This window comes from Taurulus bubalis (assembly GCF_910589615.1).
Source record: "Taurulus bubalis genome assembly, chromosome: 6".
NCBI classification, from domain to species: domain Eukaryota; kingdom Metazoa; phylum Chordata; class Actinopteri; order Perciformes; family Cottidae; genus Taurulus; species Taurulus bubalis.
In genome coordinates, this window is record NC_136594.1 from 28,193,838 (window position 1) to 28,217,704 (window position 23,867).

At 41.1% G+C, this 23,867-nt stretch overlaps 2 protein-coding genes across 2 annotated transcripts; one reads left to right on the forward strand and one right to left on the reverse strand.

Moving 5' to 3' along the window:
* Window positions 1-870: 870 nt before the first annotated feature.
* On the forward strand, window positions 871-9,975 carry pmm2 (phosphomannomutase 2). Its single transcript, XM_079219124.1, has 8 exons — window positions 871-1,018; window positions 5,221-5,332; window positions 5,447-5,523; window positions 5,661-5,752; window positions 5,927-6,026; window positions 7,234-7,309; window positions 7,510-7,625; window positions 8,797-9,975. Exons 1-8 carry the CDS (start codon window positions 944-946, stop codon window positions 8,899-8,901), a joined length of 753 nt encoding a protein of 250 aa, XP_079075250.1. The 5' UTR covers window positions 871-943; the 3' UTR covers window positions 8,902-9,975.
* A 1,872-nt stretch (window positions 9,976-11,847) lies between these two features.
* mtmr7b (myotubularin related protein 7b) lies at window positions 11,848-22,654 on the reverse strand (the record flags this gene model as incomplete). The annotated part of the gene is made up of 14 exons (XM_079219833.1): window positions 11,848-12,407; window positions 13,780-13,906; window positions 14,091-14,225; window positions 14,893-15,093; window positions 15,751-15,800; window positions 15,908-16,033; window positions 16,777-16,886; window positions 17,060-17,192; window positions 17,345-17,479; window positions 17,849-17,977; window positions 19,925-20,082; window positions 20,240-20,402; window positions 21,619-21,744; window positions 22,631-22,654. 14 exons carry the CDS (start codon window positions 22,652-22,654, stop codon window positions 12,045-12,047), a joined length of 1,980 nt encoding a protein of 659 aa, XP_079075959.1. The 3' UTR covers window positions 11,848-12,044.
* Window positions 22,655-23,867: the final 1,213 nt, after the last annotated feature.

Consider the following 23,867-nt stretch of genomic DNA (forward strand, 5'->3'; position numbering starts at 1 on the left):
GAGACCAGGGAGCAGAGTTGCAGTCTTCTCTGTGCTTCCTTCAGAGCAGTTACCCACCCAAAACCCCAGAGAGACTGTGTCTGTCCACGGCCACTTAAATGAATTAAATCAAAAGTAACCAGAAGAGGAGTTATACAAATAACCTAATTAAAGTTAACACCAACAGTGCAACAAAATATGATAATTAAATGTGGACTCAGGAAATATCAGATTGCTGTCACCTAAGGCTGTATTAGTAAACTATTTAATATCACAAAACCATATTGATTGACTTTGTCTTACAGAAACCTGGCTGTGTCATGAAGAATATGTCAGCCTAAATAAATCAACTCCTCCAAGTCATATTATCAAGTCATTGACTCAAGCCTATTAATACATCCTACACCTAAATTAAACTACAACTAATATGAAAGCCTTGTTCTTAGTCTTTCACATTAAACCTGGAAAACTATACAGACAATTATATTTGTTCCAGTGCAGCATGCCCCACGTCTGTATTCTGAATTCCTATCGGAATGTTCTAGTTTAGTCCTTAAAACAGATAAAGTAACACATTTGTGCTGTAGCGAGATCGTCTTAAAACATATAAGAATATAGAAAAATAAGAAAACCCCCAAATATCTCTTCAGCACTGCGGCCAGGCTGACGGAGAGTCACAGCTCTGTGGAGCCACAATGTTGGTGAGAAGATACACAACAATAAGGGGACGTTGTGTTCTATAAAATACTCCTGTACAGTAGGTGGCAGTATGCACTTCAAACTGTTTGCAATCAGCCATTTAACCGGGACGAAAAAAGGAAGAATAACAAGACGGAAGAAGTCCTCAGTAACTCGTGGCAGCTGTCGAGCGAACTACAGACGGTACAAGGAGCAACGCGTGGAGGCGCGTGGACACTCAGAGGGATCACGGCAGGCTGCACCGGAAACATCGAGGGACGAAAAGATGAGTGAAGTCGCGGTGGACTCGGGGACGCTCTGCCTATTCGACGTTGACGGAACGCTCACGTCAGCGAGACAGGTAGTGTGTGTGTGTGTGTGTGTGTGTGTGTGTGTGTGTGTGTGTGTGTGTGTGTGTGTGTGTGTGTGTGTGTGTGTGTGTGTGTGTGTGTGTGTGTGTGTGTGTGTGTGTGTGTGTGTGTGTGCGCGCGCAACACTTTCCGCAAATTAGCCTTATGCCGTGTTCACACCGGACGCGACGCGAATTTGCGGCGCCGCGTCCACCGCGGAAGTTTACTCGCGCGAGTAGAAAGAGGGTGTTCACACCAAACGCGAATTTGCGGCGCGACCAAAGGGGCGTGGCTTAGCTCTGTTGCTTGCCTCTGTGAGAGACAAGCGACGAAGCTTTCATTTCCGCTATCGACCATGGAATAAATAACCACTAGTTCTGCTTTATACTTGTTGTGGAAGTCCCAAACATGTCGGAACATGAAACGCCCTCGTATTTGGTCCATAACATCATCCGTAGCCGCACACAGCTCGGTGAATTTCACCGACTCCTCCAGGAACAGCATCTCGCGTATCTCCGTAAAACGATACCGATTATGCCATCCACCATGGAAATAACCACCAGTTCTGCTTTATACTTTTTGTGTAAACTCCACATATGTCGGAACATCAAACCCTAATGGTGTCTGGGTTCATACTATTATCCGTAGTCCCACAACAGCGTCTCAATGAAGCCGCTGTCAGCGCTGGTTCAGGCGGAGCAGCAGCAGTTTCATTCAGAAACGGGGAGACGGCGGTGGTGACGGGCGGAGCTTCTCAACGCTGATTGGCTGCCGCAACTTTGCGTCACGCGATTTCTCCGCCAGAGTTGGGATAATTCAACTCACGCGAATTCGCGCCGCGTCCTTCGCTTTGTTCGCCCCAGGTCAAACGTTCTGTTCGCGCCGCCTCCAACGCGTCTAACTCGCCGCACATTCGCAAATTCGCGCCGCAGCGCGTCTGTGGATTGACTTTACATGTAAACTGGTCGCGCCGCAAATTCGCGTCGCGTCCGGTGTGAACATGGCATTAGATTACTTTGCCGAAGGGAATTACCCACAATTCATAGCAATCTGACATTAAACAAGGTGGAAGGTAATTGTGTCATGCATTTCGGTCTTCAGTCACGCCCTCCCGGCACACATCGTATTTCTCACGCTGAAAAAAAACTCTAGGCTATTTAATGTGCCGCAGCGCACAAACATGACCTGGTCGCGCTGCCCTCACCATGGAGGAATCAAGCACGTCTCCCCCGAATCCCCTGGAGTTCTGCCGCGAGGTGGCACTCATCAGCCAATCAAAAAAAAAGACATGGGCTACACCAGAGGTGGGCAAACTACGGCCCGCGGGGCATTTTAATCCAGCCTGCCGAGTATTATAATTATTATAACATAAAAAAAAAAAAGTTATAGTAAAGACCGCTGTAGCGCTTCTCCGTTCCCAAGTTCAGTTTCCCGAAGCACGATGACCACAACAGACCAGCGTTGATGTTTCTTCATGACTATTTATTGCGCAGCGCTCTTTTAGGCTTTTCGTGTGTGTGTTCTTCTGCAGCAGAAAAACCGCTGCAATGCCTTCTGCTGCGCACACTGCAGCGGTTTTTCTGCTGCAGAAGAACACACACACGAAAAGCCTAAAAGATTGCTGCGCAATAAATGGTCATGAAGAAACATCAACGCTGGTCTGTTGTGGTCATCGTGCTTTGGGAAAATCAAGTCGGGAACAGAGAGGCGTTACAGCAGTTTGTACGCGCCGTGCGGACCGCTGCCTGCCGTGTTCTGCTGGACTAGAGCGACACACAACACTTGCTGTGCTGCGCTGGTCAATTCCACCCCTCCTCCACTGATCCCACAGACAAGGGCGACACTTTTTTATTATTATTACTGTAATATACCGCAAAACACTGAAAAGCGGCACTTTTTAGCGGTCAGAATCCTTTTTAATTATGTCGTAAAGCGTTAACTTTAGAATAATTACGGTAATATGAATCACTTTCTGTCGCCGGAGACAGGGTTTGTACTACAACAGTTTTAGAGTTGTAAAATGAACTGACAGCTGCATGCAGAGTATTTTTCCTCAGTATAACTAACATAACTAACCACATTCCACCCTGCGCGCTCATGTCATGTGACATATAGGGTTCTGTCTGCCAGCCTCCTGCCAGCCTCCTGCAGTGATCCCTTCTGTCACAATTGACTGAAGGGACTGAGTATTTTTTCACCGAAGTACGATCAGAGGCAGTATGTCTTATTTGCCAAGAAACCATTGCAGTATTCAAAGAATACAATATTAGCTGCCACTTTTCCGCCAAGCATGCTAACTATGCTAGCCTACAGTCAACGACAGAACGGGCGGCTACTGCTAAGAGGTTGGCAGCCAATTTAAAGAGTCAGCAAAAAAAAATTCTCCGCCAATCTGCTATACAAGAATCAAGCACTAAGGCAAGTTTTTTGCTAGCATTCAAAATAGCAAAAGCCAGCAAGCCTTTCTCTGAAGGAGAGTTTTTGAAAGAATGTATGGTAAAAACAGCAGGTCTCTTATGTCCAGAGAGCAAAAACAAATTTGAAAAATTGAGTTTATCACGCAGTACAGTGACTCGGCGTGTAGAACAAATTGATGAAGATTTAACCAGCGAGTTGAACAAAAAAGCCGAGTCATTAACGTTATATTCTCACACCGCCCCCTGCCGGCCTCGCCGTCGTCCAGTGGAGAGCCACGGGTCTCACACCGCCCAGCACCCTCTGTGGCGGAACACAGGCTCCCCACCTTCCCTTTGGCTCCAATAATCTGTTTTACCAGATACTCATACTCTCATGTGGTCTGCATTTGGGTCCGCAACATTGTCCTCCCGTGACAGGTTCACACAAACACTCTCCATCCATCTGATACTGGCCCAATTTGTCAATTTTATTTATTCAATGTGGCCCCTGAGCCAAAAAGTTTGCCCACCCCTGGGCTACACGAATAGCCAATAAGAAAAACGTATCTGTTGTATCTGGGTGAAATGTAATTCAGCAACCAATGAAAATAAAGCTAATAATAATATGGGGGGGAGAGGGGCTGGTCTGTGGGCATACGGCATGGGCGGGGGGGGAAATATGTCACTCTTACCGGTCTTAAAAACTTGAGAACCCTGATGTAACCTGGTAAGAGTGCAGAAGTGGGGCTGTTTACTGTGGATTTAGAGAACAAATACTTTAGAAAAATTGTAATCTCTATAAACAGCAACACTATAAGTAATAAGTCACATAAGGCAGTGCTGTGAAAAATAAATATGTTTGAAAACAATTGAGCTCACATGTTATTCACTGTGATCCTTTTACCATTAATTTGTGCAAAGGGTCCTCTGAAAACCTGTTTTCTTCCTTGCCTATTCAACTAGCGGCCACAATTTGTTCCTGGCATCCATGGTCTCTTGTGTCAGATCTTCAACAATTGTAATCTTCCTTTCCTTCAGCATAGTTGATCCCTCCAGATTCTGGTAACGGCTGAGCCGAGCACAAATCCTCTTGTTCTGGTACCGTTAAAACTTCCACCTCAGACATCGCTTTTAGAGATGTCCTAGTATAGGAAGGATTTTTTCCACAAGTATCTTCATCTGTATCTCTTTTAATAGAAAACATGAATTAAAAAAAAGTAACTAGAAAATACTTTGTTTCTTGTAACACAAAAGTAATTTCAGTTTGTCTTGTAGCCTTTGTGTTCTGAACAAAATGAAAAAAAAAAAGATATTGATCCATATGCTTCCCAAGAGTAGTGACCCATGTCAGACTACTCTTGGAAAGCGCTCTGGGCTTTCAAGCTGTTGGAAAAACTAGGTTTTTATCATCCACAACAAACCTTGGCTCCTCCGGAATGTGTCATTTTAAATCATTGGGCGGAGCTCGTGATGCTTCATCTTTGGTAGGATTTACGACACTTCCCTGAGGTGTTCCATTCTCTTAGTTCACATGCTAGTCCTGGCCCTATATCAACCTGAATAGTTCTCGATCTTAGAAAGTCCATAACCCAGTTGAAAACTTTCCCTTCAACAATAACATATATTTGATCATCGGCCTCTCCCTCTATAACATGTCAAATGCTTTCCACACCAAAAACAATCTCTTAAGTGTACATGTGTAAGAAACAAAACAGGTAACTCAATGTACAACAACTGCTTAACTAATTACCAGCAGAAAGAACAGTAGAAAGTTATAAACGGATGGTGATACTATATAAGTATTGTGTGTTTTTCAGCGTGTGACTCCAAACATGGCAGAGTTCCTCGAGAAGCTCAGGACTAAAGTTCGAGTCGGAGTGGTAGGAGGGTCGGACCTCTGTAAGATCCAAGAGCAGCTGGGAAATGACGGTGAGACGCACATCGGTTCCTCTGTTGTAGATATATGTGTGTATGTATATATATTTATTAATATGTTGTTAGTTTGACTATGTTGTTAGTTTTCCTGTATGTGTATGTGTGCAGTGATCCAGAAAGTGGACTATGTGTTTGCTGAGAACGGTCTTGTGGCCTATAAGAATGGACAGTTACTCTCTGTCCAGGTAAGAATAAAGCACATCTTCTTTTAGCTGAATGATTGTAAGCCTGCATTGTAGTCTTGGTTTTGTGAAACAAAACCCTAAATATGATGGCGTTACCTTGTGTAACAGGGCCCAGGTTTACTTTGTCTGCATGTCAGTCCATCCAGGCTCATATGGGAGAAGAGCTTCTCCAAGAGTTCATTAACTTCTGTCTCAACTACATGGCCAAGATCAAACTGCCTAAGAAGAGGTACACTCATACCACAGTCATGATCTCATTATCAATTAGTTTGTTTGGGTCCTGTAGTTTGGAAGCACTGGGAATGTAAGGGTGCTGGGAAACCATGAACATGTAAATAATAATGATTGTAAGGATTTGATTTAGCGTTATGTTGACTAAATGGTTATATTTAATGTTTCACAGGGGGACTTTCATTGAGTTCCGTAACGGCATGTTGAACATCTCCCCCATTGGACGCAGCTGTACACAGGAAGAGAGGAACGAGTTCTACGAGCTAGATCAGGTAGCTCCCTTTTCACACAGCCTGTTCAAGCCGATTAGTAATATGTAGCTTAGTGGGTAGAGTGAGTCGTCCATGGTGGTTTGATTCCCGGCTCCTACTGACTGCATGGTTGAAGTTACTCCCCGGGCACTTAACAGCAGCCAAGTGCTCAATCAAATGCTTAAAATGGTACTAGATATATGACGATTCTAAAAAAGTTTATGTACAGACTGAGTTGTTTCCCCACTGAGCCGGCACAGAGGTAGTCGCATATACGAGCCGACGTCTGTGTGAGACAGGCGAACGGGTGTGACGTGTTGAGGATGTGTTACTCCCCCAGCCATCCGAGTAAAATAAAAAGCAGCAGTTAGAGGTCCATAAATCAAGCTTTGTTTGTTGCACTTCTCAGAAACACCAGATGCGTACCGTACAAACACAATGTGCTGAGAAGAGGCAAGACATCAACTGTTGCCGACAAAACGGCATAAACCAACCTCCACAATGCAGAGGTGGAATCGTAATTCCCTGTAAACTCATATTCATGGAATACTTTATTGTCTTTATACAAGCCCTGCAAAGAAAAAAAGTAAAGTATTAAATGCATTATAAAGAAACAAAGGGTAAATATCCTGTAAACAATTTGATTTGTCTGGCGCATGTATACACAAATGTAGATTTTTTAAAACCTCCTGTTTCTAAAGCATTTTAAAAGTAATTATTCATCTTTTGTAAAATCCCTACACATGTAAATAGTACATACTCTTTGTGACAGTCAAATCTGAAAAGCTGTGTCGTGTTGCTTAAAAAATTTACAAAAATTGTGCAGCTTAAGAGACGGACCTTTTTCTCAGGAGTTGGTGCGGACCAAAAACAGAGTTAAGAGGACAGCGAATATTGGACTGACATTTGTCGGGTCGCCAGAAACTTGACGTTGCAATTAGGCAAATGTTTGTGTTTATTTTGACGACATCATTTAACATATCAGATATTGTGTTTTTTCAAGCTAACTTTATTAATTACACTGCCACCAGGTGCACGTCAAAACAAATGTAGATGTTTGTTTTTCTATTTGTGTACTTCATTAAAAGCTAAATGTAAACTTCCAAAATTGGCTGAAGTTCCTCTTTTAACTGAAGAAGCAATGCAGACATTGTTTCAGAGTTGAAAGGACAAAAAACACATAACTTTTGCAGTGCTGTGAGCTTTCTTCTTCTTTTGCTCCTTTCAGAAAGAGAAAATCAGAGAGGAATTTGTGTCCATATTAAAGGAAGAGTTCAAAGGAAAAGGATTGTCATTTTCAATCGGTGAGTCAACAATGCACAATGATACAGTGCTTGTATGTATAGTAAGCCTGTGTTCAATCTGTAAGGAACACCGCATAGCAGTTTTAGAATTGTGCCCCAGGTACCGACCTCGGGGCAGTCTGAGATATCAGTTCAGTTTCTGAGTCAGTGTGATGTAAATTGTCCACATCATCTCTCTGCTGGTCTTTGTTTCTCTTCAGGGGGGCAGATCAGCTTTGATGTGTTTCCTGATGGTTGGGATAAGAGATTCTGTCTGGGATTTGTTGAGAAGGACAACTACTCAACCATTCACTTCTTTGGAGACAAGACCAAACCTGTGAGTAGCTGAACCACACAAGAATGTAGGAGGCACATTGTTTTATCAATAGAACTGCCTGGTAAGACCAGACGCACACAAATGGAGTGTCCTGTGGGTCTGTATACAGTGTTCTTGCTTAGTTAATTATCTAGTTTCCTCTAACCCTGGTTGCCTGGTCTAATTAAAAAAAAAAACTCATCCGTTTCTCTCAGTTTAGGCCATTCACACGGGCTAAACTGGCATTTAGAAATTGCCTCTCTGGAGACTGGTTTTGTAGTTTGGGTTTTGGATATTGATCTAGTATAATCAGAGGATCAAGGCAGAGAGGAAAAGATGAGCTGTAGTTGTGTTTTTGTGTAGAGATTGAGCTGTTTTCACTTCTTTTTTTTTGTGCAGTTGCAAAAGGGCTTTAGTCAGAGTTGCAGCCTGTGTGACAAATTATTAGTAAATGATAGTTTTACTCCATTTAAAGGCATTCTGTCCAGTAGCATACTGCTGTAGAACAGTATCTGCTGTATGCTACTCTTTTTTTAAAGTACTATTTTCAACCTCACTGCACATTGTTGATGTTTAAAAACCTCTGAACCCCAAATCCTGCATGTGGGATTAAAAAGCATGTTTTCTTTAAATAATTGCCAAAACTACACATTTATCACATTTAACAGCAGATGTTCATCTTCCCGATGGTACCTGAACACATCATGTGTGAATAACGTTTCCATTACAAAAAGCAGCCAAATAAAGCTTAAAATTTTATAAAACATATTTTATACTACACGCTTCATTTAAAATCTCGCCCCTGCTCCGACCAGATACGGTTAAAAAAAAAAAGTACATTCACACAAGAAAAACAACAGTTTATAACTAACTTCATGTACAATTCCACTGAAAAGTGACACGATCCTCTGTCCTGGGAGGCTGAAAGTCTTCAAAATTTCCAAAAACGTTTGTTGAAGGCAATAGTTAATTTAACCGGAATAAAAAGTCAAGTCTGTATGGTCTGATTTACAAAAGAGCAGTTTGTGCTAAATTCTGAAACAATTGGCCCAGGGGTTTCTCTTTAGTTCCTTGTAGAGCTCAACCAGTTTACTATTCTGATAAAATACAGACGTGTGTGTGTGTGTGTGTGTGTGTGTGTGTGTGTGTGTGTGTGTGTGTGTGTGTGTGTGTGTGTGTGTGTGTGTGTTAGGGAGGAAACGACTATGAGATCTACAGCGACCCTCGGACCATCGGCCATGAAGTCTCCTGTCCAGAGGAAACGCACCAACTTTGTCAGCAGCTTTTCTTCTCATGAGAGCGAGAAGCAGCAACTGTGTAAAACAGACTTCTATTAGAGGTCTCATGTATTGTCAAGAACTTCAGGCTTGACTACAAAAATGCTCGCGTGAATGCAGAAAGAGACTTCTGGGTATTTTTGGTTGGGTATATGAGAACTGTCACGACTTCAAATGTGATGTCATTGGTTAAAATGTATTGTTTAATTTATTTTAATGATAGGACGGCTTGTGTTCTCAACATCACCTCATGGTAAACATTGAGCCAAAAACAATTACCAATCAAATGTTTTCATTTGAATGCAGTGTAATTTTCAATCCACACAGGATTTGATTGTGAACAAAAAACTACAAATCTGTTTGTGGTCTCATTGCTTGGATTTGTCTCATTTGTGTATTTCATGTCAATACCAGCTGCTTTTGAATCTGTTTCTGATTTAAAACCCCAACTCCCACTGACCAACTGGGCGTCTGACAAGCTGCACCAGTGACACAAACACAGAAGAGCCTTTGATTTTTGATTTTAAATTTTAAATGTGGTTTTATAGTGAAAGCTTTGAGGAAAGCCCAGCTGGTCATGTGCCACTGTTCATGTCACAGACAGACCTGAATGCTGCTTTTATTTTCAGAGCAAATTTGTCAAATGTTGTCAGCGCTATGACATCTTGTTCTTTAGATTTTATGTTCAGCCATTTTTAGTATCACTGCTCCATTCCATCCCAATAAACTGGAACCATAACACACATCACTTATAGAACAGCACATATAGAAATGTAGTGTTCCCAGTACATGGCACTTGAACTTGACTTCTGAAGATTCTGCTGTTAAAGTTATGAACTGTGGGAAATAAAAAGAAGAATCCAAGTATATATTCATGCTAACCAATGCATTCAACTACAAGCCAAACCTTGAGAATTATAGACCTTAGCCATACACACGTTTAGAGATGTGACATATGACATGTCATATTTGTTAAATCCGGTCATGTATGCAGATAATGGATCAACCTTTTCCCCACTGACTATTCGACAGTCGGTTCCTTGTCATTTTGTGATCCTGTGATGAACCAATAAAACGACAGTAATTTCAAGTGATTCCCTTGTTCTGATAATTCAAAAGCCAAATTGAATGTTTTAAACAAATTTCCCCCTGGGGATGAATAAAGTATATATCTATTTGAAACTTTTCTTAAGCTTTTCATGTAATTTTGAATAATGTCCCAGCCAGTATCTTATAGTTCTTTCCCTTTTAACAGTGCATTTATTGATAAATCCTTTCTATCAATTGATAGAAAACACACACACCAGAGAGAGAATTATTATCGCTCACTAGATTGAGTCAGTGTTGCCACATACACAGCAGCATGGTGACATTTATCATCACAGTTTTAACGTATTATATCTGCATGTTGGTACACCTGTCGGAGCCAATTCAAATTATTTTTTCCCCAATTGAGTGAAGCTTTAAAAAAGCAAACATATTCCAACAATGGAAAGATGGCAAAACCTTTTCTCTTATTTTTTGATTTGGCTGTATGAATATCATGTGTAAACTCAGTTTTCCTAAAACCTGTAGTCTGTCCAGTCATAGTCATAGTCGGGTTTCAGCCAACTTTACGATGAATAGCAATGTGCTCTAATAAGTCCAAACACTGTATATGGTGTAAAGTATCTATTTATATCTTCTTGATACTTTATCAAAATGGGAATGTAGAAAAGTTACAGATAACCTGAAAAGGACACAAACTATAAAGTTAAACGTCAGTTAGACAGTCTATATAATGACATTTGAAAAATCTTATCTGATTTCACTGGATTTTATGATTCTCATCTGAAGGATGATTCAGGCTGAGGATGTATATTATAACATCAGTGTGGATATAGAATGATGGTATTGCACCTAAACACAAGTCAATAAATGGATTCAAATAAACATTAATATTTTTGGTCACATTCTGCTCTTGTTGATTCCTATTCCTTGTTAATGACCAATACTTCAAACTGGTTCTATAAATATCCTTTCAGACTGTAAATCTTGGACATATTCTCTTCATCAACACCTCCATCATGGTTGGGAAAGTAACTTTTCACTTAAAAAAAACAAAGCTGCTTATATTTGAATGTGTATACATACTGGCCCCTAGTGGCAGATTCAGTTTATGAAGGGATATGGTTTTGGAGAAAGTAGAGTTACAAAGAGAAAGAATAATTTAATACTTGAGTGCAACCAAAGAAAAGGTTTGATCTAAGTTCATGTCAGGGACATACAACTGAGTGGTTGTAGTTGCCGATGGCCTCCCAGTGTTTACACTACATAAAGGAACATTTTACATTTCCCCAAGCAGCAACTCTCCAGCTTGATTTCTGTTCTTTCATTCAGCACTAAAGCTTCAACGGGATGATTTTGGGTCCACATCTGAAACCCTCAAACTCACTGAAAACATTCATCTGCTTTCCTCTACAAATAAGATCATTTTCCAGAGAAAATGTAATCGTATCATTACTGAGCTGTAGAACTTTACTAGGGCCCCTCAACTTGGTCTAGACTGTGGAATAGGTAAGTTATAGCTCAAGGAACTCAAGGAGAGATGACGTAACTGATATCAGTACATTTTTGTAAATCATTTTTAGATTTGCTTGAAGAGGGGACGTGTTTGTTGATGATTAGTAGAACAAACTCCCTGGATAAACCTTAATATATGTCCATATTTAAGTGTTTCATCGGACTGTCCTGTTTTAGTTCAGGCTGGTTTCATATAACATTTATAAGTCTAAAAGTAGTAATAGTGCATTCCTTAAACAAAGTGACAGTTTTTGAGCCACCTACAAAACAAATCCACATTAAAAAAAAAAGTATTTCTGGCTATCTACAACAAAACAATGCAATTGGAAAAAGTCAAATGAAAGGTCTTTTAGTGCCTTTTTCAAAAAGGTGAACTGAACAACAGCCAGTGAGGTTTCTTCCTACAGTAATGATCTGTGACTCCCTTTAAACCGAGAAGGATTGAGATCACAGCTCGATTATCAAGAGATAAAATCCATCCCTCTTTCAGCCCATAGCCATCTTTAACTTGTCACATTCTGCCCCTCTGGGTGTGGAGGGAAATCTTTTTCACAACTACTCTTTCACCTCCCAGCCAGGAAGCAGGGTTATCTTTTTCCAGTCAGGCAGTAGTAAAGACAGCCTCATCAGAGTCCGGGTCCCCACCGCTGGACGATCTGCTGCTGAGGTCGGCCACGCCCGACTCCAGGCCGCTGCAGGTGGAGAGGTCATCAGGGTTATTACTCTTACGCTGGCTGTGCAGCCCTATATGCAGGGCAAGATCGGGGTCCTTGGTCTGAGTTTTCTGGTTGGCTGGTTCAGAGGAGAGGGCTGGTCTGTGGTCCTGTGCGGGGCTGCTGATTGGGTCTGTGTAAGTGGTGGGCGGGTCAGGCCCTCGGTGCATCTGCCGCAGGTGGCTAATCCTCTTCCTCGAAACCTTGATTTCCTCCCATGTGATTGGCTTCCCTTTTAGGGCCGCTATCCTCTGCAGCGACAAGAAAACAACAAGCACTTTCTTTAATTAAAGAAGTGTTCCATTTATTTATCAGCAATGTTGACAAACTCCTCTTTCACTGATTTTATATACACATGATTTTATATACACATATTTATTGAGTGGGTTAGGAGGTGGGACATGTAGAATTTAAGGACAGAACTCATTCTCACTGGGATTATCTGTCATTTATTTGCTAATATCTAATTCTGCTTCAAACTTGCCTGAGGATGTCAGACTTTGGTCTAATGAGAAACCACAAATATGTACACTGTTTCAATTTGTCCTCAGTTTGGAAAAATACTGCCAGATAGCAGCATTGAAGTGTCTATAAGTGGAATATACACAAATCTCCTCTTTGACATGTTTTAGCACATACTCTGCTTTGAATAATAATTTATGTTTGATATATGCTTTCCACAAAAAGTTAAATTAAGTTAAATTAAAAAAACATTACATCAAAGCCGTCTCCCTCAATAAAATCCAGAATCAACAATGATAAAATATATTTCATTTCATCAGTCTAACTTCTGAACACAAGATATTTCCTACTTCTCAGTGTGTGCGCTCAACAGCTTTCAAGCCCATCACATTTGTGAGAGTTTCATATTGATTTCCAAACAAAATATTTCTCACATGTACACATTAAAACTCATACTTAATGTAAAAACAGTCTTCTAGTGTTCAAGTCTGCACATGCATCATTCTGCACAGAAAACATCCACTCAAACATCCACGAACACGCCACGCAGACACGTCACGAACAGAAGAGGCTGATAGACATGTCACGCACGGACGGACACGTATGTACGTGACTGTGTATGTAACGTTCACTGTTGGCTTCCTGAAAAGAAAATAGGTGCCTGTCTGGTTCTCTGTTTAGGGTGCTAATTTACTCAGTTTAGATGAGGGCACAAATGAGACATTATGATTTTAATAGCAGCTGTGACTCAGGAGGTAGAGGGGTCCTTCACTATTCAGGCGGTTGTTGGTTTGATCCCTGTAGTCTACGTCAAAGTGTCCTTGGGCAAAATACTGAGCCCCTAATTTTGTGATTGTGCATGTGGCACCTTATAGCCTCTGCCATCAGTGTGTGAATGGGTGAATTAATTAATGTAAAGCGCTTTTAGCATTTTTCTAGAAAAGCTATATCTATTTGGGCAAAAGGAGAATAACTACATGATTTTAGTTGGACTTTCTGCTTTGACAATTGTATTTTATCTCAATCTATTTTATTTTAACAGATTCTCAAATTCATTTTAGAGCTACGGATGTTGAATAGGGGTCATGGTGGTGTCTTTTTGTGTTGTATGCCTTGTCTGGAGCCCAGGGGGTGGTGGTGGGCGGTTCCTCCTGGCGGTACCTCCTGGTGATTGGTTAGCTCCTCCTCTAACTGCTGGGACTCCTCCCTCACAGCAGACAAAAAGTCGACAGGTGACTGGAGAGGAGGCGTTGATTTCTCCACGTGGTTATAAAGACCCTTCCACATTCTGGAGACAAGGATCAGAAGAATACATTTAAAACTGTTTAGGTTGTTTAATGTTTAACACACTATTTTGTATAACTTAACACAAATTTGAATTTGTACTACTACATATTTATCATACAATACTGAACCAAGAATACGTTTAGCTTTCTGTGGCAAATGTGGTGTCAGTGGCTGCAGTAGCTCACTTGAAGCAGTAGGGGGTGGTGTTGGGTCTCAGGAAGCCCTGACTCTGGCTCAACTCATCTTTGTACAGAGGGTTGGTGTACTCGGCTTTGTCCTTCCACAGCTGAGGCCACACGGAATGACTCCGCTCATATAGCCTGTAGCCAAACCACCCACACACACACACCAGTCAGCAGGATGCTGCACTGTTTATAATGGCTGTATGAAATCATCTAGCCTACTCGCTGGTAGACCTCTAGACTTGTGCATGGATGGATCATGAATGATTACAGTATGTGGTGTTACATGTTACATCATGCTGTATTAAATACAACTTGAAACTAGCAATAGAGACCATGAACTCATGTTTACTGAGGAAATAAATCAAGTAAAAGGTAGAGCAATTTTCTCATAAACCTCTATAGAATCAAGATATTATTTGCAACCAGAGTTGGCCCTGATGGCTAGTAGAGAGAATGCAAATTTAAAACACTTCCGCATTGGTTTCACTCGGCATAACCGGAGGTTGCTGCCTGGTTACACAGTACTGTTTGCTCAAAGCATCTTAATTTAACTGATGTGGAACTGTTCGGTTATAGCTGTAATGCCTTTTGACCTTTTATGTATTTTTTGTGACAGTCCTTGACAAACCAAAAAAGTGCAAAGGATGAGATAAACAAGAATACATCAGTGTCAAGTATAGAAGTGGGCGCGCACACACACACACACACACGCACACGCACGCGCACGCGCACACGCACGCACGCACACGCGCACACGCACACGCACACGCACACACACACACACACACACACACACACACACCTCATGTCCCTACGTTCCTTCTGGCAGTTGCCCAGGAAGGTCCCATACTGACAGGAGTAGATGTTTGTGTGTATCGCGATGAGGAAGCGCTCGTTGAACTCAAAAGCGCACGGGAACTGCTCAGACAGCTGCCACACACACTCCAGAAACTGATCGATGACAGGCGACACCTCTTTGGGATCTCCATCCAGGTGGGCGTACCTATAGGGATACAGCTCCATCTTAACTGTCATCACAATAGACACCCTTAAACAAAACTCAATTCTAAAGAGATGGATAAGACACACATTCAGTAGCTAAATAACAAAAAGAGAAATGGTGAAAATTAATGATGGAAGTTTATTTATTACCATACATTCTCAAATAGTGGTGTATATTATTTACGTCAATGAGAGAAAGAAAACGTTCCTTTATTTTGTACAGGCTGATTAAAAACAGGCTTATATTCCTTCTTGTAAAATTACAACTGTCTCCATATTTAGGTTTTGTCTTGATAAATTCTGTATTATTTATATTTTCTATAGTAAAACATATACTTTCTCTTCTCTAACAGAAATGCACATTTCTTTGTTTCTCTAATTTGGAAATGTGATTTATATCCATTATCTGTAATTATCCTTTCTAGGGTTCAAAGAGACATTCAAACTCATATGTACACCTATGGGCAAGTCAACAACTAACCTAAAGCCAAACTAACCAAAAGAGACATACACTTTCTGTTTATCATTGCCTGAAACTTGTCTTATTGTAGTTTTGATTTTGACTGGTTTGACCCATTTGGTTGGCCATCTTTAAAAATAAAGAATACTTATTGTAATGATGTTACAAACACTGTTTATGTCAGACGACCACAGTTACCTGTGGGAGAACTTGTGTCCGAAGGAGACCCAGTCTTTCTCTATCAGCACCTAGGGGTGAGGAACAGATATAAAGTAAAGGACAGAGAGCAAGAATCAGAGAAGAAAACTGAGATGGTCTTTGAATAAGAATTGTCAGCATTGCGTGTGTGTGTTACCATGAGTCCTTTGATGGTTCTGTAGTATGGGTCCAACAGGATACTGGCTACAGAGCAGGCCTGGGCCGTCCTGTCCCAGCCATCTGAACAGTGAACCAACACACTGACACCTTCATCGGCCACAGCCTAAAGAGAGAGAAGGTGGGGTGGGGGGAGCAGTTAAACGACAGCAGCAACCTGAACAGGCATTCAGACCCAAAACAGCCCTGTATTTACAGTAGCAAACAATTTCAGCTAGCTCTCGATTCCATAGAGAAACAGAGGTGAAATGTGATTGTGAGCAGACCCTTAACAAGCATGCGCTCTGTTGCAAACACAGGAGCTGTGCAATGAGAAAATAAGCTAATAGGGAAAGATTATTGTAATACATGTAGTGTATCTGTGAAAAACAATTCAATTATAAAATAGTTATAACTTTTAATTATAAAAAAAATAGAAATACAAAAAAATTAAAGTTAAACTTTGTGATTCTGTTTAGGCCAGCAGAGAAGGCTTAGCAGGCCCTGACGGCCCACCACTGACTGGTTTACACAACAGGGAATGTATTTCCAGTTGGCTCCTCTTGCCATTTAAATGGTCAGTGTGCAGGATTTGGTGGCATCTAGTGGTAACTAACTACCCCTCCAACTAATAAAAAAAACCTAACAGTAAACACCTAATCATGCTTTCTCCCAATTTAGTTTCCTGAAATGTGTGCTGCCTCAAGATAATTAGATTATGTTGTAACCATCTCCGTAACAGCATGACACATCATTTAGTTACCAGCTGTTCATCACCATTGGTTCTTTGTTGTATTTACACAGATTATAGAAATGTTTATGGTTGCTGTGAGAGTGTGTCTGCTTGTGTATGTCTGTCTGTGTACACACCCTAGCTATGAAGAGCCCCGCATCCACTATGGCTTTAATATGTTTGAGCCAACCAGAGTTCTCCAGACCATACAGGAAGTCAGTCATGGACGGAGATCTCATCTCGCCCACTGCATTGAAGAGAGAGAGAGACACACACACAGGGAAATGGGGAGAGATTATATCAGAGAAAGTCTGAAGTATTTACTGATAGCAGATCTGTGTGATAACTTGAAAACAACTGTTTCCCGTTTCAACCTCCCGCTGCATCTTTGCATAATTTGTTCTAGACACAAGCACACACCGTCAATGACTTTCTGCTGGCTGCTTCTCATAACGTGGATGTTTTCAATGCCGATGAACTGCAGCTTGATGTTGGTGTAGTGGTCCTCGTTCTCATAGCCTTTACCTGCTGCTCGATTTGCCATGGCATTCAGCTGGACACACACACACAGATAACTGTATGTGAATATTAGCTCATATATATATATTTTTAATATATGTATAAAAATAGCTCTATAGTATATTTTTATTATTAACTTATAATACTTGGATGTGTGAGTGAGGAAGAGTGTGGGGGAGAAGATACCTTTGGCCTGGTGTCCACCACATAGATGTGGTCACTGCCCGGGTTGGACTTCATCACAACCTGCAGCATCATCTCATCCTCCTGACAACGTCCACTGAAGCCGGACAGTGGCTGACTACACCGACACACTGCTGCCTGGATGACAATGAATTATCATATTCTTTATCACTTTACGAGTACAGATGTAGTCAATGATGTTTCCATTTGCATCAGTAGAAAGATCAAAAGTAGAAGAAAAAAAAACATCAATTTATTTAGATTGTGATGATCTGGATAATTCAACTCAACTCCTCCTCAAAGGATAAGTTAACAGTCCCGTGTGTGTGTGTGTGTGTGTGTGTGTGTGTGTGTGTGTGTGTGTGTGTGTGTGTGTGTGTGTGTGTGTGTGTGTGTGTGTGTGTGTGTGTGTGTGTGTGTGTGTGTGTGTGTGTGTGTGTGTGTGTGTGTGTGTGTGTGTGTGTGTGTGTGTGTGTGTGTGTGTGTGTGTGTGTGTATCACACTGACCAATGTGTCCTGGTGGAAGTAGGACAGAGCAGGGAATCGCCCGCGACTCCTGAATCTTGAGCTGCCCACGATGATGGCGGATGTGGCTAGCTTTGGAACAAATAGCTGTGAAGGGTACGTATCACAAACCTGGAAGAGGACAAACACTCACACTTTTGATACACATCAGAAACTGTTATTTCAGAACTATGTTTGTGTATGTTAAGAGATAATGTGGATGGCAGTCAAATCTAATGTAAGGATCAAGCTGAATAGAAACATGTCACGGAGTGCAAATCATTGTTTGTAAGATCAATTCATTGTTGATTTGGGTCTTTTCATGGCATTTGTTGACAGTAACAAAATAACAGAATACAACAGAATATTGCCGAACTTATTAATTAATGAAGTCCTTACTATACATTACATAAATGGTCACTCTGCTGCTTCATGTTTATTTTCACTATACAATTACTACAGTTACCAGCATTTGAAAGGCTTCTCACTAATGCACTATATATAGTACAGTGGTGTTCTTGGCTATTGAAGGCTTTTCAGAATTCGTTTGATGGGGATGAACATCCATGTGCATGTTTGAAGTCCTTCGGCTTTCATTCAGAGCAAACATTAATAGCATCACTTTCTCCTTTCCGTTTAAAATGATGTGTGTTAGTGAAGAGGAGACACATAATGTGTGGTTTCAATGACATCCCTTCAACTGCAATGGGAAACGGCGAGCTTAGTTCTGTCAAAGGCAACACAATATGTCTACCAGAACCTCTGCAGCTCACTAATTAACGTGTTGCATCTTGTTTGTGTAACTTTCTACAGGAGGTTATGTGTTAGACTATTTCTAGCGAGGTCCTACAGTACAGTCCTTGTGCTAAACTTGGGTCATAATGTGCATACCACATAATCACGAAACATTTGGAATTGACCATTTTTAAGAATGAAAAGTGTTTAATACTAATAATATTTATAGTCTAGCTAACCCAGATAACTAAACACCTTTAAAAGGCTCTTCACCTACCAGAGCTCCACAGTGAAGGTTGCCATTGGCAACCAATTTGGTTATTTTACCACCAAAAGCCAAGATACTAAATAGGGACATTCTAAATATGGACAACAAAGAGCAAAACATGTACGGCAAAATAAATAAATAAATAAATAAATAAATAAATATATATATATATATATATATATATATATATATATATATATATATATATATATTTGTAATATTTGTTGAAGTAGTGATATTTAAATATTGGATATTTTATATTTAGAGTCACATGCTCTGGTGCTGGCTTTCCCTGTCTCTTCAGCTGTATGTGAGAGGGGATCAAGATAGATTGGAGATCATCTCTGAAATGATGGACAACCATAATATCAGTTTCGGCAACTGAAAGCTTATGCCTGGTTGCCGGCTTGGCCACCACTTTGAAAAGTTAGTCTTGAGTATTGACTGACATGCTTCTCTTTACCTTGGACAATATTGACACCATTGTTAAATGTTGCAAGTGAAAACCCTGCTGCACCGGTTTAATTTGAAGAAGTCGATGGAGATGCGCTAACACTCCACCGACCAATGGTGTTACTTACTAAGTCAGGGACAGACTATGGCGTTTAGAGGGCTGGCCCCGCTATGCGGCGGTCCAGCTAAAAACCTGAGTTAATAAGTTACTCAGTGGTCTCACTCTGAGAGGGTTATTGTCTCTCATGTTAGAGAACGTAGATAGCTGCTGATAAGCAGTCAGTGCTGAAGGAAGGCTCGTACTATCTTATCTATGACCTTGTGAATGACCTGGATACAAGGCAAAATCACTCCAAATAACAAAAGAACCATAGAAAGAATATATTAGTATGAGTATGGCTGTAATAGAGGTACACATTCAATTCAACTCCATCCTGTTTTATGAAATATATTTCATCTCTAACACTATCATCTAGCATAAATGTACCCATCATCTCTTTTCAAAAATTCCAATTGCCCAACTGTTGGGTTGTTCTGTTCCTCTTCTTTAAAAAAATTTAAAAAAAATTAAATACCTGACTCTTATTTCTACACGTTACACACAAAGTAACAAATAGACTGACCCTGTATTCGTTGTTGGCCACTGTAGCGACCCATAAGTTATTAGGAACTCCCATCCTCTTGAAGTCGGCCATGATGTCTATGAAGTTCCAGGACTCTTCTCTCTCTACTTTGTTCACATTGGGATTAAAGGACAGGCAGTACAGCTCACTGTACTTCTCTGAGGGGAGGAGCCAAAAATCATGTTAAATCAGTATCCTAACATACTGTAAAAGCAGTACACTAACGCACACACACCCTGCCAGACAAGTCTTTCTGTGCATGAAATCACTCTAACACAAATGCAACCACTAACATACATAAATACATGCACACACCTGGCCGTGACAATCTGACCAATGAGGTGTGGATGTCCAAACAGTCCCTCTCCTGCGGAATGAGGATCTGGAAGACCAGGAAGTCCTTACAACGCAGGATCAACTGACTTCCTGCAGGGATGGTGGGTGGCCTCTCCACACTGCTCACCATACTGTGCAACACCTGAAACACACCTCTGTACAATTATCCAACAGAAAGAGCTGCACAAAAACACAACACACACAGTGTTTTATGTTCCCTATCAGGTCATTTTGTAAATAACTAATGGGGCTTTAATGTGAATAGAAGTTAGTGATGTCAGTCAGCACTAAAAACAACTAGCCTTAACACAAGCTGTTTTCTGAGCTATATTACTCAGATAGTATATGGGGTTTTCTCACAGGACGGGAATGCTGTTTGGTGGTGGTGGTGGTGGTGGTGGTGGTGGAGGAGGAGGATGAGAAGGAGAAGGAGAAGGAGAAGAAGCTTTTGTCATTTTTTTACACAAGTTAATTGGTCCAGGGGGACAGTATCCTCCACCGCCGCCTGCAGGAGATTTGAAATGGGGAAGGGGGGCATCGTTCGTTCCTGTTTCTAGAAACTCTGCACTTCAACACACAATCTGTCTACACAAACAGTGCTGGGTAGATTTTCTTTAATATGTAAGCTGAAGATTTTGGCCTGATTGTTTCAACCCGTACTGAAGCTCATCAACAGCTAGCTTCCTAGTGCCCTATCATCATGACAATTATATCTTAATAATACAGAAGAGCTGTAGAATGACATATTTTAGCTGCAAGACCAAAGGCCAGTGCGTGTCACTGTGATCATTTCAATTCTTCAACTCCTTTAACATGCATGTGCTTCTCTATACATACAGGATTTGCTCAATGTATTTAGATAATTTCCAAACTAAGTAATAAACAAAAAAATCCTTGATTTTAATTGAAACATCTTTGGCAGTAACTAATTTGCACGTTACTTTTTGGACACGGCTTGGTGTTGCCATTCTGCAGGTCTTCAATTCTTCAGCCGTTCACATAATTGGAACACATGTTTTTAACATCTTGCTTGGACAAACTATTTTGATATTTCTGTGACTAATACGGTACATGATCCAATTAATGAGGGTCTCCAGCAAATTTAACTGTCAAACAAAAGCTTCTCTGCAGATCATTTTTCTGTCACAAAATGTCTATAGCCTTTCACTTTCAGTTGGAAGATATTATGTTTATAATTAGTGGATACATGGATAAAGGAATATGTAAAAGCAGGTTACGAGTCAGCAAAGTAAAAAAGAAAGCAAGGATTGACTTTAGAGGAGGATATCTCAAATCCAATGCAGGCTGTTGTGTATCCACCTAAGTCTAAAAGGTGCAGCGCCCTGCTTCCAGCTTACCCATGTCTCCTTGCGTGTGTCAGGATTGTTTTCTACAAAGATGGTGTGCGTGGCAGAAAGGTAGAGAGTCCCGATGCTGGCCTTTCTCTGTCCAGACGACCGGTCTAGGAGACGCACATTTTCCACCTACCACAGGCACACGTTTTTTGAGATGGAAAAATACACGGATCAAACATGAAGAATAGTTAGGAAATATGTCTATTCACTCACTAAGACGTGCGCGCACACACACACACACACACACACACACACACACACACACACACACACACACACACACACACACACACAGTAGTAACTGCTCACTCTGGCATGACTCGACAGATGTCATCGAGCTCAAATGAATCACGGTCATTCAGTGAGTGTTTACACTAGTTGTGAGGATTTGTTACTGTAATCAGTGCAGATTCTGCATAGGCCGACGTTGCATGTCCTAATAACTAATTCATATTTATAGACACCTTCAGACCATATGTGGTAATGAGGACCAGCACAATGCTACATCAGGTTGGGCAGAATATAATTACATATTTATATTTCAAAAGAAAAAACGTTGGCAAGAGTAGCACAATGAGCATCATTATAGCCAAATGCTAGCTACGTTAGGGATGCAATGGGTGAGCCCATTATCGGACACATACTGTTATCTTCGCAGAGATTTGATGTTTCCTGTAAACAGTATGCTAGTATTCTCTAAGCGAAAAGCAAACAGGGTGACACCGTCTGGACACAAGGTGCTTTACAATGTAGCCTACTGCTAGCATGGTGTCCGGGATCAAGGACGCCTTTCTGCAGGCGGAGAAGCTTTAGCGATACAGATCATTGATCGAAGTGGTGCCGTGTAATAGAGGCAGAGGAGAAGGAAATATGGATGGAGATAGAGGGGGAGGACCTAGTGTGTTAGAAGAAAACGCTAACCGAAAGGTCACATTGGTAACGCTAAAGAAACAAAGACGAAGGACAGAGCGAGCTGTGGTTGAGTCACTGGTGTTGAAATGCAGAGTGTTGTTACCTTGGGCGTCCGGATGTGCTCCATCACCGACAACCAAAATGGTGGAGATGGAGATGAAGTAGCCCGACGTGTTTTTTTGTGTGTTTTTTTTGCCGTCAGCATTTAGCGTTGTATTCCCATATTTACGTCAACAAATGCGGTGTATACTCTGCGGCTGCTCTGGAGTATTCCCATGATTCCCCTGTATCCCGGCTTCTCTGTTGAACTGGAAGGAACGGGATTCTCTACGCGCTGTTGGTAACGGTACCCAGGAGAGATGTGGGACGCTGATAGCAGCTGCTACTGTGTGCTCTGTCAGGTTGATCATGGTGAATGCACGGCCTTTACGTATTCCTTTCAAAATAAAATGCAGCACATTCGTGTTCGGAGGAAGAAAGGTTCCTACGCTCCAGCAGCAGCGTGTTAAGAGCGTGTGTGATCCTCATTGTGCATGGCATGTATTATTTTGCGGAAAATATCTTCCAATGTTTTCAATACTTGATGTCCTGTATCAATACAAAATCTGTACTTTACTTTGAAAATAGTGAGTGAGCGTTAAATCCCTCATTGTTGCGAACTTGATACTGGCGCACAGCTCGTGCCATGAGCGTGTCCACATGCGCAAATTACCTTTTCCTGTCTTTGAGAGAGCGTGAAATCTTGGAAATCGTATAATTACATATTCGTTGCGTTTTTATTCTTCTATCTTGATCTTCTATGTTTCAGTATTACAACGTCCAGCAGCCTCTCCTGTAGTGATCCAGCCATGAATGAGGAGTTTAATCCGATTTTAACATTTCATTTTTTCAATTTAAATTACTTTTTTGCAATCCTATTTGGATTTTTGCGTCATGTTGGTACTCAGTTTCTGAGTCTTTTTGGATCTTGATCAATGGGCCTCTAAATCAAGTTGACTGTTATCGTGTCTATTGGACAGGTTCGGTATCAGGCTACAATAACATGTCAAGTGTGTTCAGTCAGACAGAGCAAATAAAGGTCATATTACAGAGGGGCTCTGTTAACAGGTGAATATAACACGTTGTGTCATGTCATATTACAACACATGGCTTAAGAAAACAGGATGAAGGAAGGGAGACTTTGTGAATGCAAGCTCACTGAATTTAAACAAGTGTGGTGCTATTGATCTGGAAAGCACTTTACATTGTTACATAGCTAATTGTATATGCTTTCCGTAGTACAACTTTTGGGCAATGATGCTTGAACTTGAAACTTTCTACAGCAAGATTGAATGAATATT

Excerpts from the sequence above, each read along its gene's own strand:
- pmm2 (XM_079219124.1), top strand. The coding sequence starts at position 944 with ATGAGTGAAGTCGCGGTGGACTCGGGGACGCTCTGCCTATTCGACGTT. Across the intron at positions 7,310-7,509 it reads AGGATTGTCATTTTCAATCG|GGGGGCAGATCAGCTTTGAT; the intron begins GTGAGTCAACAA and ends GTTTCTCTTCAG. Across the intron at positions 7,626-8,796 it reads TTGGAGACAAGACCAAACCT|GGAGGAAACGACTATGAGAT; the intron begins GTGAGTAGCTGA and ends TGTGTGTGTTAG.